At 25.6% G+C, this 15,026-nt stretch overlaps 1 protein-coding gene across 4 annotated transcripts; it reads right to left on the bottom strand.

Annotated features, from left to right (window-relative positions):
- Positions 1 to 3,244: 3,244 nt before the first annotated feature.
- LOC112286211 (GDSL esterase/lipase CPRD49) lies at positions 3,245 to 5,780 on the bottom strand. Of its 4 annotated transcripts, none has more exons than XM_024527882.3 (6): positions 5,522 to 5,780; positions 4,925 to 5,002; positions 4,640 to 4,780; positions 4,449 to 4,525; positions 4,047 to 4,211; positions 3,245 to 3,683 (listed from the first exon to the last, which is right to left on the bottom strand). In XM_024527882.3, the coding sequence occupies exons 1-6, from the start codon at positions 5,630 to 5,632 to the stop codon at positions 3,494 to 3,496; spliced, it is 762 nt and encodes a 253-aa protein (XP_024383650.1). In that variant the 5' UTR covers positions 5,633 to 5,780; the 3' UTR covers positions 3,245 to 3,493. The 4 variants fall into 4 exon arrangements, with proteins under 4 accessions (XP_024383650.1, XP_024383653.1, XP_024383652.1 ...); XM_024527885.3 differs by having other exon boundaries at positions 4,453 to 4,525; XM_024527884.3 differs by lacking the exon at positions 4,449 to 4,525 and having other exon boundaries at positions 5,522 to 5,733.
- Between the last annotated feature and the right edge of the window lie 9,246 nt (positions 5,781 to 15,026).

Genomic DNA, 15,026 nt, shown 5'->3' with positions numbered 1-15,026 from the left:
AATAAATTCCTATAAATTCAAGTTTTAATATATAATATTATTATTTTATCATTTGTATGTCATTTAAATATTAATAAAATATTTATTTATTCCATACAAATTTTCTTAAAAGTTTCATGCCCTAAAATTTTAATACATCTATAAAAGATCATATTTTAACAATTATGCCAAATTATTATTATTATTTCAGTCTTTTACTACTAACCTTCAAAATTTCAATGCCCTTTTCAAACAAGTCAAAATGAATAAGAAATGCAACAAGTTTTTAATGGATAGGCACCAAATACAATAAGAATTAAGACTTATCTTCAAATGTTAGGATTTCTATGCATTATCATATTGTTAATAGACAAAGCATTGCTTTGGCTCAAATATCAATACTCTTTTATAAATTTTAGATGTAGAAATTTTATTCTAAATAGAATATTTATAAATCAAAAAATATTTATGATGATTACAATTCACAATCTATTATAAAAATAATTAAATATTTTTAGTTCATCGAAATGAAATCAATTATAATTAAAAGGCTCAATGTATTAAATTATATTATCTTATAAAGTTCTATTAATTCCAACTCAAAGCTATTAAAAGATATGATAAGACGTTTTGTCTTCAACTTGCTTGTAATAATGACACATTACAATATCAGATAATATAATTTCATTATTTGTATATGTTTTAAACATGAGATATTGACTTCTTACATATATCATTGAAAAGATTAGCTAGTAGTATTACAACTAAAGGATGCTTAAGAAATCTAGTAATCCAAGACCTCAATAGTTACAATACCTTAGTATAGAAAACAATATCCAATTCAAATAGTATTAAGCCCACCTGAAAATAAATTTGTCAAAAACATAATCTAATATATTTTATGAATAATCAACTAATATTTTAATTTATTGATGAGCTAATCAAGAATTTCATAGCTTTCAAATCCCAAATGGAATTAAAAAAAACATATACAAATCTTGTACTTCAAAATTTCCAACAAAAGTTGCTCTCAAGAACAAAAAAGAATCAAGTTTCATAATTGCCAACACCACTAAAGTTATTTTTTTTTTGTTAGACTAGGCATCATTCATGAGTTGGATACAAAAGGCCAATATTACCCTCTTTTCCTACCTAAAGTAAATACCAACAACCTTATAATATATGACATACCTACTCCATTCAATTGGAGCTAATTTCAAGTGCAGAACTTCAACATACATGACAAATATATTGAATGAAAATTGATTATATTAACAATCAAAAATCAATTTACATGTAACAACAATGTTTCAAAAAACTTAATTGATCAATAAAATCAAAGATTGAAATATTTATAAGATGACTAAAATTACAAGGATAATTGATCATTGACACCTCTCACTAGAACATAATCTCTTTGCAGTTAATACAAGATGATTGTTGTGTAGCTTGTTATCAAACAAAGAAAATATTAGTTTGTACAACCTTCAAAAAATCACTTATAAGAAAAAGTTTAGGTAAGCTTTGGCCAAAAGAAAAACAACTTAAGAATTGGCAAACTATGGAAGCTCAAGTATATGCAAAGATGAAGCTATTTGGCCAAAGAACTAAATAAGAGAAACAAGAAAAGACTCAAAAAAAATAAAAAACATTATAAGGTCGATCTATTAACAAATTAATCAACACTTCAATAAAATGATGATTTTGAAGAAAAACCACTATACCAACTTTAAATGGTTTTATTTTTGTGCATGATGAGGCTTATAATGTCTATGTGCAAAAAGACTTGTGATGATGATTTAGAAAGAAAATATGTGGTGCGGTGAAAGACACCGTACTATATTATAGAATAGCAATAAAATGTGTAGTGTGATGAAAGCTAGCAAAAACACTTTAATACATTTTTTTATTACTTTCAATTTTTCTTCTAGTGGCAATATCCTTGAAGGCTGCCATAAGAGGAACTACCCCTTCACCCTATTGACTGACTCATTAGAAGGACCATTAGAAGAGAGGCTACTACCCTCCCTGCATTTATATCAGATAACAAGGTCTACATTAAAACATCCAATGAATCACAAGCCTCTATATTTTTTGGATGTGCATATAGCAACATGATATATATGAGTAGCAACTTAAAGTGTACTTGTAGCTTGAGTCTAAATATAATGATATATGTAAAGGTAACAACAATGTTCTTGTGAATTTTGATAAGAATAATAATATTTAGAACCTATTTGATGTTGGTGGTAGCATTAATTGTTTGATAAGAAGAACACATTATAGACATATATGCATCAAAAAATTGATATGGATTTGTTAACTTAATAATTACTTCATATTTATTATAATTAGGTTTATAAAAATAAGTATTTTTTAACATTCATATGTATCAATGATTTAATATTATTTAAATAATCATTGTTGCTATTAATTAAAAAAGAATTTTAAAAAATAAAAATGTATTTAATAGGCTTAATTAAATGAAAAACAAATGACTCAATTGATTTAAAATGACAACAAAAGATGTTTCAAAATTAGACCTCTGAATTATTTAAAATCAAGAATATATGTTAAAAAATTGAGAAATTTTACTAGATAATTGTTAGATAATTTGTTTAGTATTATTTTTTTATTTATTTTATTTTATTTTGTCCATTGCTTCAATTCTTTGCTAAATTTGTCACAAAAGCAATATTATTTACTATATACTAATTTTATTCATACATCTTGCATTTTTTTTTTTTTTTTTTTTTTTTTTATTTATTGTTTTATCAAATTTAAATTTAAATTCAAGTTAAAATAAAGTATTTAAAGGCTTACAAAAATATATGATTTTAAAAAAAAGAAGTTCCAACAACTATTTTATTAAACCTTTTATATTTATATTATTAATTTTCAATGCACAACTAAAATCAAGATCTAATACACATTCCAAAAACAAGGCGAAACACCTAGATTATAAAGACTTAATTATAAGATATTAAATTTGATGTTTAAAAGTATAAAATATATTTTAAAAATTTAATGCTTTATTGATTGATGATTCTAAAAGTACAACTTTTCATTCATATATTTAAAAGAAACTATATCAAGATAAATAAGTAAAAGAATTGTGCTACAAGATCAATAATTTGGACACTTATTAAATATTATACATCATTCACCTCATTTTACACAAGTGTTAAACAATCAATTACTATCATTGTATTCATAAAAAAGAAATATGTAAGCCTGCCAACACAATGGATTTAAAATACCAAAGTTGTGATGATAAGTAAACTCAGCTTTTGACTTTTTAGTCAAGAGATTTGTTGAATAAAAGTGAGTTTCAAGGATGATTTTCCATTCAAATATTCTAATGAAAGACGAGAGAAATTCTAGCAAAGATCGTAAAACACAAAAAGCGAGACTACTTCCAATAAGACTTTTTCTGTTGTAGCATCTAGTCTTCGTGAATTCTAGATCAAATAGTGCACTCAGTAGAATGGCTCAAGATAAGATTAAAGCCAACTTACGATGAAACTCTAGCTTCTTCAACATCTTCTTCACAGGGGTGCAGAAAGTTGTAAATATGAGGCCCTAAGAGGTCTTCAGGCATAGCATCATAATGCAAGCTTGGTTGCCAGGGGGAATCTTTCAGCACCTTTAATAGCTCCTCAAGCATCACCCCGCTCCCTTGAGCACTAAGGTGCATCCCATCCCTGCAATCGTTTACACATAATTTAACCACAATTATGCTCTTTTATTTGATCATAAATGTGAAGAAAATGCTGAAGGTGGGCCTTACTTCAACCTTAGATCCTTCAAGTCGCCCCTATATTTACTTTGAAGATACAGGGGAGAAGACAGGGGTGACTAATCCTGTCATCGCTCCTGCTCTTGGTGGTTTTTGATGGCAAGAAGTGACAAGTTAACATATAGGAGAAGCAATGACTGCAGGGCTAATGATTCTGTTGTTTCCAGTATGTTTCTCTCATAGAAGGCTTGTGCCAGTTGCTGTCAGCTCACTCGCACAATGCTACGAGAACCTCTGAACAACGCATGATGTTTTACGAGTTTCTCACGTGAGGCAGGACGTCTGCCAGTCTGGCTGTCGTTGAATTGAAGTCCAGAGGTCGATAATTCCCGCTCCCATTCTGTGAGCTGCACGCCTGCATGCTGCAGCGTACTGACATGCACGCTCATTTGTGCGGTCCAGATACTTTGCTCCCTTCTCTCCATGTTTGGCCCTGCATTGATTACGAGCATCACTCAGCCACCCTTGCACAGTTTTCTCTTTCCCCAAGGCTTGATCTTAGCCGCAAAATAACATGCGAAGCTGGCCTGTATTAATTTGTTAACCTTGCATTCGACGATACTCTGAATTCAACAATGATAAGGACAGCAAGAAAAACATTCTGTACAACTTTGGGGCATAGGAATAAATCTTCTCTGTGGAGTATTCTGAAGTGGTTGAAAAGAGCTACCTGCCCGCTTCAAGGCGAGCAGGTTCGTATATAGGGGGTGCCGTTGTCAGAATCACCCTTGTCTTATCCGAAAGCCCCTATTCAAAACGCGAATGTTGGAACTCTCATTGTCCTTAACAAAGACAAGCAGGAAGAAAAAACAGACCACGCAGTGAACAACCACAAAAATAATACGGTAGAGTTGTAAAGACCTGAAGATGTGCTGAAATGCGACACAAATTGTCTTCGAACTCTGGAAGGGGAACATGTTGACCTCGACCGCTTGGCATAGGGAAAGCACCATCATTAGCTCCAAAAAATACCACCACAAGCTCTGGTTGGTTTTCTGCATCCTGTTCGTAGACATACTCTTACACCAAGCTATTGAGAGTAGAAATATCCATGTATTATTCAAACCTTTTCATAAAGTTGCCACTGAGATGGGAACACTAGAAAATGTTGCAGTCCACTGTCTATGAGTACTCTGACTTACATACCTTGGGGAAAAAATTGTCCAACACTTCGAGAGCACGTCGTGTATTCCAGCCTCGATAACCTCTAAGCACAATATCTGCCTGTAAAGAGAGCCATTTTTTGGTCTCAAACAACTCGTCCACCGAGCATACAAGTAATCAGTCATTCAACAAGAACGATCGAACTTGCTGCTAAGTATAAAACGATGTGGAGGGTTCGTCCAACACAAGAAGTCCTCACTCCAACTACCTATTGCTCTGTGTGACATAGAGGGCTACCTTGCGAATGAGCAAGTTCTTTCTCGATGCAACTTAGAAAATTTGCAAAGACGACATACTCATAACCACCTCTACATGCCACATCAAGAGCAATTGTATTTAACACGCTTCTAACAACTTCTAGACAGTAAACACCTGCACACATGCCTCAAACCCAAACAAAAATCCAACTTAACCATGCCACTATTAGTAAATACTACTTCAACACTTTGAGAAGCTCCCAAGTCAACCCAATCGGCTATTGGGACACGCAGCACCTAGCTATAGACGCAGAAACTCCAGAGCAATGCAAAACCCACCCGCAAACCCAAATGAGGAGAACTAGAAGTGAGATAGTAACACCTTTCGGCAATAAAGATTAGCGAGAGCTGCACCCCAGCCGCCATGGCAGAAGGAGTACTCCGTCATAGAGGCTCCGAAGAGCACAAATTTGGGTCTTGCGTAGGGCGCCATCTTCTCTCACGGATCACTGGTTGGCTTACCTACAAGTTCCCTTCCTCACTCTTAGAAAGACCCTTCAGAGCATGCGACCGATGACGTCGCTGTCATAGATCCTCTCACACAACTCACGCGTCGTCGCCATCCCCAGCTCTGGAGCTCCTCCATGCAAAACCCACAGCGCCACAGCTCCGCTATCATCATAACCCAGAAGCTTGTCTATCCACCCACTACAAGATTTCATTTTGTGAGAGTTCTTTGCTTTTGATTAAGTTTAATTTCATGTTTTGTAATGTTGGTCTCTTAGAATGATTTCTTTGTGAACCAAAATATTAAAAATAAGGTTTTACAGTAGAACCATGTATATTATTATTATTATTATTATTTAGGTTTTGAAATTATTTTTAGTAAATTTTACTATATTTTTATTAATATTATTTAAAAGAGATATAGAATTAGATTTGATATTTTATATTTCCATCAAAAGATAAAACTTTCTAAAAAGATTTATTAATAGTATTTTTTTTCTTCTTTTATTTTTAATACAATAGTTAGAATGTATGATTACAAGACAAAGATATTTTACAATAATTACTAAAAATATTCTTAATTTATTTATTATTAATACTATTATTTTTTTTACATTTTTCCAAAGTTATTATTTCTAATTCATAATAATTATTAGATTTGGTATCTTTAAGAATAAATGAATGAAAAATTTAAGAAGTTTAGAAATTTGGATAATTTTGTTAAGATATTTGAATTAAATAATTAGTTTTTTCCAATTATTGATTTGAATTGGAAAAAGAATCAATACTAAGAGAAAAAAAATAGTTAGAATAAATATATAAAAGTTATATATTAAAAATAATAGTTATTAAGAGGCTTTTCTAATATAAGATATGGTCATACTTGTCTTAAATTAAATAATAATTTTTATTAAATCTTGTAAAAAACTACATAAAGTACAAGCAACAACGACTATTAAAATATCACAATAGATATAAAAATGTCCCATCCAACTTGAATGACTTATTATTAAATAAAATCTAAATTTCCTCTTGATAATTAAAATCTTCTTAATATTTTATTATTTATTTAAATTTTATTACTTTACATATTAATATCATAATTCAAATATTTTAAGTGATATAATCTTTTATAATAATCTCATCTTAAGAATTTTGACACTACATAATTTCTATCCATTCAATATGTTATTATAGTTGTAAATTGGTGATTATTTTTATCTTTTGTAGGTGTGGTTCTTTGTATTTTTTTTAAAGAAAGCATATCATAATAAAAATTTATTTTTTTTATAATTTTTTGATATTTTTCTTAGATTTGAGAAATTTCTAGATAGTATATATTATTTATATAATTTTTTGTTGAATAAAAATGTAATTATAGCATTGTAAGTTGAAACTTGTCTTTATATACAATTAAGTGCTTAATTCTTTTAAATACATTTTTGGTTAAGTCTATCCATCAAAGTGATATTAGAGCGTTGTTGCATTTTTCATGATTAGATTTCTAATTTAACTTTGGTTGAGTTATCTTCTTGTCACTTGCAATGCCTTGTTGTTCTTATTGCTTATGGTTTGTTGTCTTAGTGATGGTATTATTCTCTATTCATCATTGTATTGATTTGTTGGATAAAAGAAACTATAGTATGCAAGCATCCATCATAAATCACTTGATGAATATACATAAACTCTACATGTATCTAGATGGTATATTGCAATGTCCTATGAGTACGGACAAGAAATTGAAATGGAAGATAAGCCTTTGCAAATGACACATACATACAAATATAAGTTAGTAAAGAAGATTTGGAATGTTTTAGTTAAGATCCACAAGCCATCAAACATTATTACTATGATCTTTTTAATAACAACCTTTGTTACATTGATGAAAAACTTATGGAGAGTTTAGTTGATAAAATCTTTAATCTTAGAGATTAGTATATTAAGTCTAGTGGTAAAATAGACAAACAAAGTAAAGTTTTTTTTTTTGCTTATTGTAATATTAGAGTTGTGACATCTACTTATTTAGTCAACAACATTGAAGAAACAAAAAAATATTACAAAAGCATCATGTAATTGATATTCTTTGATAATAAGATTTGTATGAAAGAAAAGAGTAGTTTTCAAGTTTTTGCTTTAATATTATATCCAAGTAAAAAATAACCTTTAAAAAAGTAATCAAGTAGCAAAAGCAAAAACCAAAGATCAATAAGTCTAAAAATAATTGTAGGGCTTACAAAAAGAATTGACACTAATAAGGAAATGCAAAGTATTTTAAAATAAATCATAATGGTATAAGGAACATTATTATTTCTACTATTCTTTTAGCTCAAAAAATATTATATGAATCATAAGCAAAAATTGCATCATTGTCTCAATCATGCTATTACATTTGTAATGATAATATAGAAGATGTAGATATTTAAAGAAACATAAATAAGCTTTTCAACTTCAATACAAATACAACCATTTAATTCTAAGGTTTATGATAAATGCACCTCATAAATATTGCAATGTTATATTCTCTAAATTTTGCTTGAGATTGTACTAAGCACTTGCCTCTGGAAGATAAAATAAAAATTGCAAAAATAAGATCCTAACAACTCTAATAGAATTTTAAATAAATTCCAGTTAAACCTTCATAATATTAATCAAACTTTAATTAAATCCAAAAGAAGTCTTAAAAAAATTACAAAAGAATTACAAAGAAGTTATAAATTAATCTTCAAAAAAATAATATATATACGTATATATATATATATATATATATATATATATATATATAATGAAAGAATCCTAAAAAAATAAAAAACATAAATTCTAAAAATATACAAAATATTTTTTTAAAAATATCAAAATAATTTTTTAAAATGAGCTCTAATCAAATTTTAATGTAATCTTAAATAAAACCTAATAAAACATTAAATAAATCCTAAATAAATTCTACATTCTAAATCAAATTCTAAAACAAATCTTATTTAAATCCTAATCAAATTCTAAATTAAATTCTAATCAAATTCTAACCAAATCCTAAATTCTAAATCCTAAATCAAATTCTAAAAAAATCCAAATTTAGTTTTAAATTCCAAATTTAAAACTAAATCCTAAATAAATACCAAATTCTAAATCTTATACTAAATCCTAATAAAATATTAAAATAAATCCTTATTAAGTTTTAATAAAATCCTAAATTAATTCTAATTAAATCCTAAATTCTAAATCAAACCTAAATAAATCTTAATTAAATTTTAAAACTTAAAAAAATTCTTAATTAATCCTACAATAAATTGAAATATCTATAAAAAATGATCTAATCATTGATTTTAATTCAAAATTTGCACATCTCTCAATTTCTAAGTTAACAAAAAATACAAAAAAATTGAAATATAATTGAAATCTTAGTATATTTAAATTCTAATAACTTTTCAAAAAAACCATTATATCAAGCTCAAACTTATAATATAGTTCTAGCACAATATTAATCATATAATTACAAAAATTTATATTTAGTTCATCTAATAATTTCACATATTTTTTTAAAATATAAATTATTTTTATTTTTTAAAATCCAAAGCCACCTTTAAAACAACCTTAACTTTGAAAAGTCTTTATAAAGTCAATGGAAACTCAAATCACTTAAAATCAATGCTTAAAGAATCTTTCACAAGTTTGATTTCAAATCCCATTCTTCAATCAACCAAAAAATTCTAAAATTACTATATGTGCATGGTTTTGATCCTTGGAGTTAGATTTTGCTTCAAGTTCATAACTAATCCTCTTTGAATATCAATTTTTAATTCCTTAAAATATTTTTTATTAAAGAATTTTCTTTAATTCTTTTCTAAAGATGTCTATAACAATTATTTTTTTCATGCATTTTGTTTTGCTTCATTTATGACCTTACAAAGTAAGTAGAAGTTTTTTTTTTTTTTTTTTTTTTTTTTTTTTTTAATAAAAGTCAATATTAATAATTATTAATTTTTACTACCTCTTTATCTATTATTTAATTTTAAAATATAATTTTCTATATTATTTTTATTTAAATTTTTCTATAATATAATTTTTCTTCTAATCTTTCATCTAATAGCTATATTACAACATGACAACAATACAATTGCATGGTCTTATAAAAACTTAAAAGGTTTTTTTTCTAGCATTTGTCAATACATTATCTTACTTCTTTCAAACATAATACTTCTTAAATAAAAACATAGAAGATTCAATCCTAAGATGCAATTCACTATAAAAGTAAGATTAAAAATATTACTTCAAGTAAGATTTCTAAAGCCTATAGAAATTATAGATTGCTTGTCTAATATTGTCTTGGTAAAAAAAAAAACAGGGAAGAAATAAGCTTAAGATGTGTGTGTATTGAGATTTGAATAGATATATTCAAAAAGACTATTTTCTATTACCTTTTATTACTTCTATAAGAGATGATGTAGTAGGTCATGACCTATATAGTTTTATGGATGACTACTCTAATTACAAATAAGTATCAATAGATCCTAAAGATTGGCATAAGACTACATTTACATCACCTTGGAGAACTTTTGTTTATGTGGTAATATCTTTTGGCTTATGCAATGCTCCATTAGCTTTTTAAAAAAATATAAATCATGCATTTTTAAACATACTTTGAAAAGCTATGTCAATTTTTATTAATGACTTTAATTATTAACTATTAAATAATGATCACTTTGAAAGCCTTCAATTATGCTTCCAATGTTATAAAAAAATTAAAAATTTCTTTTAATCCAAAAAAGATTTATTTAATAGTCACAATTTTTTTGAATTATATCATTTCTAAAAAGAAAAAAGAACCTGATCCTAAAAAAAATAGAGGTTATTGCAAACCTACCATTCTCAAATGGAATAAAAGATATTCAAAATATTTTGGGATATATAAGTTGGTATTACAACTTGATTAAGATATATTCTATTCATTCCTCACCATTGATTAATTTGTTGAAGAAGACCACCAAATTTGAATGGATTCTTAAATATCAAGTTTATTTTGATGGAATTAAAATCAAATTACTATCATATCCTTGTCTACTACCACCAAATTGGAATTAATCTTTCTATATCTATTGTAATGCCTTTAAATTGGTAGTAGGTAGTATCTCATGTCAACCAAATAATAAGGATGTGATCCATCCTATTGCCTTTTTTAGTAAATAATTGACAATTTTTTAACACAATTATACAACTACAAAATGATAATGTTTAGCTATGGTTTTTATCGTCAAAAAATTCTGCCATTATTTTTTAATGAACAAGGTCATCTTCTTTGTGAATTACATGGCTTTTAGATATATTATGAATAAACCAAATTTAATTGATAGATTAGGAAGATAGATGTTATTTTTAGCCTAATTTTATTATATAATATAATAAAATTAAAAAAATAATACAAACAAGATAGTCACTTTTTATAATTATAAAAAAAAATAGGTATTCAAAATAAAGATGATGAATTCTTTGATGGCCATTTATTCTATTTTATAATCGCACATACATAATATAAAAATATTTCTAAATTTTTAAGTACTCAACAACTATCTAATTCTTTATAAAAAAATAAATAATAAAAAATTAAAATAAATAGTATCTATTTTGTTCTTATAGTTAAGAAGCATTATTTTTGGAGAATTTATGGGATTTTAAGACGTCTTATTTATGAAGAAGTATCACTTATATTAAAAGATTATTAGTCAAGTACTTGTGATGGAAATTTCTTTACTTGGATAATAATTCAAAAAGCCCTCGAAAGAGGCTAGTTTTGGCCTATAATATTTTTTTAATTCAAAGTCGTTTACAAATTTTTTTAATAATTTCTAAAGATATGCACAAAATCATTTAGTTTTTGCAATGCCTTTAAATCCTTTATTCCTACTTGTTTTATTTGAAAAATAGGATATAGACTATATTAGACTTATTAATCTTATATCTTTATATCAAATGCAATACATCATTGTATCTATTGAATATTTGAGTAAATAGACAAAAAAACTTGTAAAAAGGTGAATATCAAATTAATTGCTATTTTTTTTGTATCAAAACATCATAGCTTATTTTGGTTGTTCCAAAATTCTTATAAGTAAAAATACTATTTATTTTTTAAAATTTAATAATTAAAAGAATTACCACATTATTTACCATCAACCATAAAAAAAACTATTGCCTATCATCTTTAAACAAATGGTCTTATAGAAACAATCAACCAAAATTTAATTTATATATTAAAAAAAATTATGATTAATTCTAAGTATAATTGAGATCTTAAGCTTACTTCAATTTTTTGGACTTATTCATTTACATAGATATTCATTTACAAATCTTTTACAAAAACTATATCTTTTTCTTTAGTATATAGAATAGAAGCCATTTTGTCTACAGAATTTGAAGTTCCATCTTTATGCATTGCTATTGATAAAAGATTATATACTTCTTAATCTTTGAAAAAAAAATTAGAATATTTAAAAAGACTAAGTGAGACACAAAGTTTTGTAGCTCAATATATAAAAACTACTCAAAAGAAAAGAAATGAGATCTTTGATAAAAAAATAAAGAAACATCTTTTTACTCTAGGAATATAAATGATGGTTCAAGATACTTAAAAACTAGAATTTTTAGCCAAATTTGATACACTTTGGACATGACCATATATTATTAAAGAAATCTTTGATAATAATTTAGTCTAATTCAAAACATTAGATTAAAAAGACTTTCCTAAATGAATTAGTAGAAGCCATTGTAATGAATATAAGACATAAATATTGGCTCCAACATCAATATACTTTATCATTTTTATATTGATTCTAAATAAAATCTATAGATTACTTATAATATATTGTGAAACTAACTTCAAAGCAAAGGCGGCACATATTATTAAGTACTTTTTTTCATTAAGTTATGGTTATCTCTTATGTGGCTAATAGAATTAAATTAAGTTGTCATAGATTTACAATCACGTAGTCTCGAATTTAAATCTTAATAGAATTATAGATGCTATCTAATATTAAATTAATAAATATATAATTTTTTTTTACATGAGACATATTAGATTAAATACATTTTTTTTTATTTTTTTTATTTTAGATCAAGGTCTAAGTTTTATTTTTTTATAATCTATTTTTTTGAATAGATTGTAGTATCAATTTTTGTAACTTTTTCTATTATTTTTTTATAGATTAGATCAAATATAAGAATAATGTTCTCTCTATTTTTACAAATAATCTCAGATGGTTGCTATACATAAGTTCCACCAATAAATCTTAATTGGTAGAATTGTTAAAAATAAAATTTTAAATTATTTAAATATAGAATATCAAGATTATAAAGTATTTTGATCTTTTAAGTATTCATTAGAATTTAAAAATATTTATTGAAGAAAAAATAAAAATTATATAAATAAAATCTTAGTAAGTCTTGGAGGCAATTATCTTAGTTGGTTTAATATTTTTATTTATTTTCAAGTATTAATGGTTAGTAATTGAAATTAATTTTTATATTAATTTTTGATCCATATATATTAATTATAAATATACCTATAAATATTAATTAGTATTTAAAAAATATAAAAAATTCATATATTTTTAAATGATTTAAATTTATTTTATTACTATAAAAAATTACCAAGATATAAAAATTATAAGATTTTTTAAATTTTATTTAAATTATATTTAGAATTTTTTAGTATTTCTTAGAAAAAACTTTTAAACTTTGTATCACAAACATAAATATTTATTCTAATAATTATCTATATAATTAAGTAAAAGTAGATAAAAATAAATTAATTTCATAATATCTTTTAGAAAAGCTTTCTTGAAGTTCTATAGATGTTTCTTTGATTTTACACATATTTATGGTTAATGGATAGATTAGAAACTTGGTTAAAAAATTAGCCACATGTCACATGTGTTGGTAGTTTGTGGAACAAGCTAATTATATGATGTACATATAAATAACTAGCTTTACAAGATAAAACATCTGTTTAATAAATTCAAGATGTATTAGAGGTCTTATAGAACATTTCTACATAGCTCTGAGTTAGAGAATATATATGGAGACAAAAATGAAGCCTTCTTCACTCTTTTCAATGCTTATTCAATCCTTAGTCTTCTTTCAAGACTTTCTAGTCTTTTTGTCTTTGGAAATTTCCATTCTAATTTAATATATTACTATTTTTGAATAATATTTTAGTCTTTTTGAGTGACATAAGAATGTATTGAGATTATCTTTTTTTAAAATTTATGTTCTTGATACTTTAATAAGAATGCTAACTCATTATTTTTATCTTATTTTAGAAATAAATAGATTATTTTACTTCTATTATTATATTTTGAAGGTTACAAACTATCCATCTTTAAACAAATAGTTTAATTTTTTAATACTCATTTTTTTTAAAGAGCGCACAACATGCTTCTTTGTAGAAATTTTTATTTGATATTAGATGTTTAGAATTATCCTCCTCTAATTTTATTTGTATATTAATTAAATTTTTTGAAATAGAAGAAAAAATAATTAATACTATACTTGGTAAAAGTGAGAATTTTTTTGTAACAATTGTAAATCTTCATGAAGTTGTCAATATTCTTAAGGTGAAAATTTCATGTATTATTAATTCTACCCACAAAAGTACTATTTTTATACTTATAAAATAAATCTAGAATCTATATTAAGAAGTTGTACAGTTAAGGGAAGCAAGAAGATTAGCTTTACAACCAAATTCAAGAAATCTTGTTCTTATAAGCTCAAAAGAGATAAAGATTAATATGCCTAAGAAGTTTGATGGAACAAGATCAAAATATTGAGGATTTTTGCAATAAGTTAAGCTTTAAATAAGGTTGTATTCTTTCCAATATTCCAATGGATTTACTCAAGTTAAGTTCATAGGCATACTTTTTTTCTAAAAGTGTGCTATCTTGATTTGTATCTTTTATGGAAAAAGATTTTCAACTCCTTTATGATATAAATTAATTTTTAGAAGTATTTATAACTACATTTAGAAAAAATGATTAAAAAAAAATAGTAGAGACCAAACTCTTATTTTTATAATAAAGATCATGGTTAACTACCATATATGTTGCTGAATTTCAAAACCTTATTTGCAACATGGATTGGAATGACAAAGCCCTTATCAATTAATTTTGATATGGATTGAAGAATAATGTCTAAGATTTGTCATTAACAATATCAAAAATAAATTCTTTGATATAATTTATTGCTCAAGCCATTGTATGTGATAATGAACTGTTTGAAAGGCATCAAGAATAAAGATTTGATTGAAGAAGAATAAGTCAAGTAATGATTGTTGCTTCTAAGCTTTTAGAAACCTATTCTTAAAAGTTAAAGCTAATGTAAATTGATACAATATA

The sequence above is a fragment of the Physcomitrium patens genome, chromosome 9 (assembly GCF_059467195.1).
Source record: "Physcomitrium patens ecotype Gransden chromosome 9, ASM5946719v1, whole genome shotgun sequence".
In the NCBI taxonomy this organism is placed as follows: Eukaryota; Viridiplantae; Streptophyta; class Bryopsida; order Funariales; family Funariaceae; genus Physcomitrium; species Physcomitrium patens.
This window is presented reverse-complemented; position numbering and strand designations above follow the sequence as displayed.

Bases quoted from the DNA above. Each gene is read 5' to 3' on its own strand.
- LOC112286211 (XM_024527882.3), bottom strand. From the start codon at position 5,632: ATGGCGCCCTACGCAAGACCCAAATTTGTGCTCTTCGGAGCCTCTATG. The intron at 4,781-4,924 runs GTATGTAAGTCA...GTCTACGAACAG, and splicing joins TGGACAATTTTTTCCCCAAG to GATGCAGAAAACCAACCAGA. The intron at 3,684-4,046 runs GTGAGAAACTCG...AAACGATTGCAG, and splicing joins TGGCAGACGTCCTGCCTCAC to GGATGGGATGCACCTTAGTG.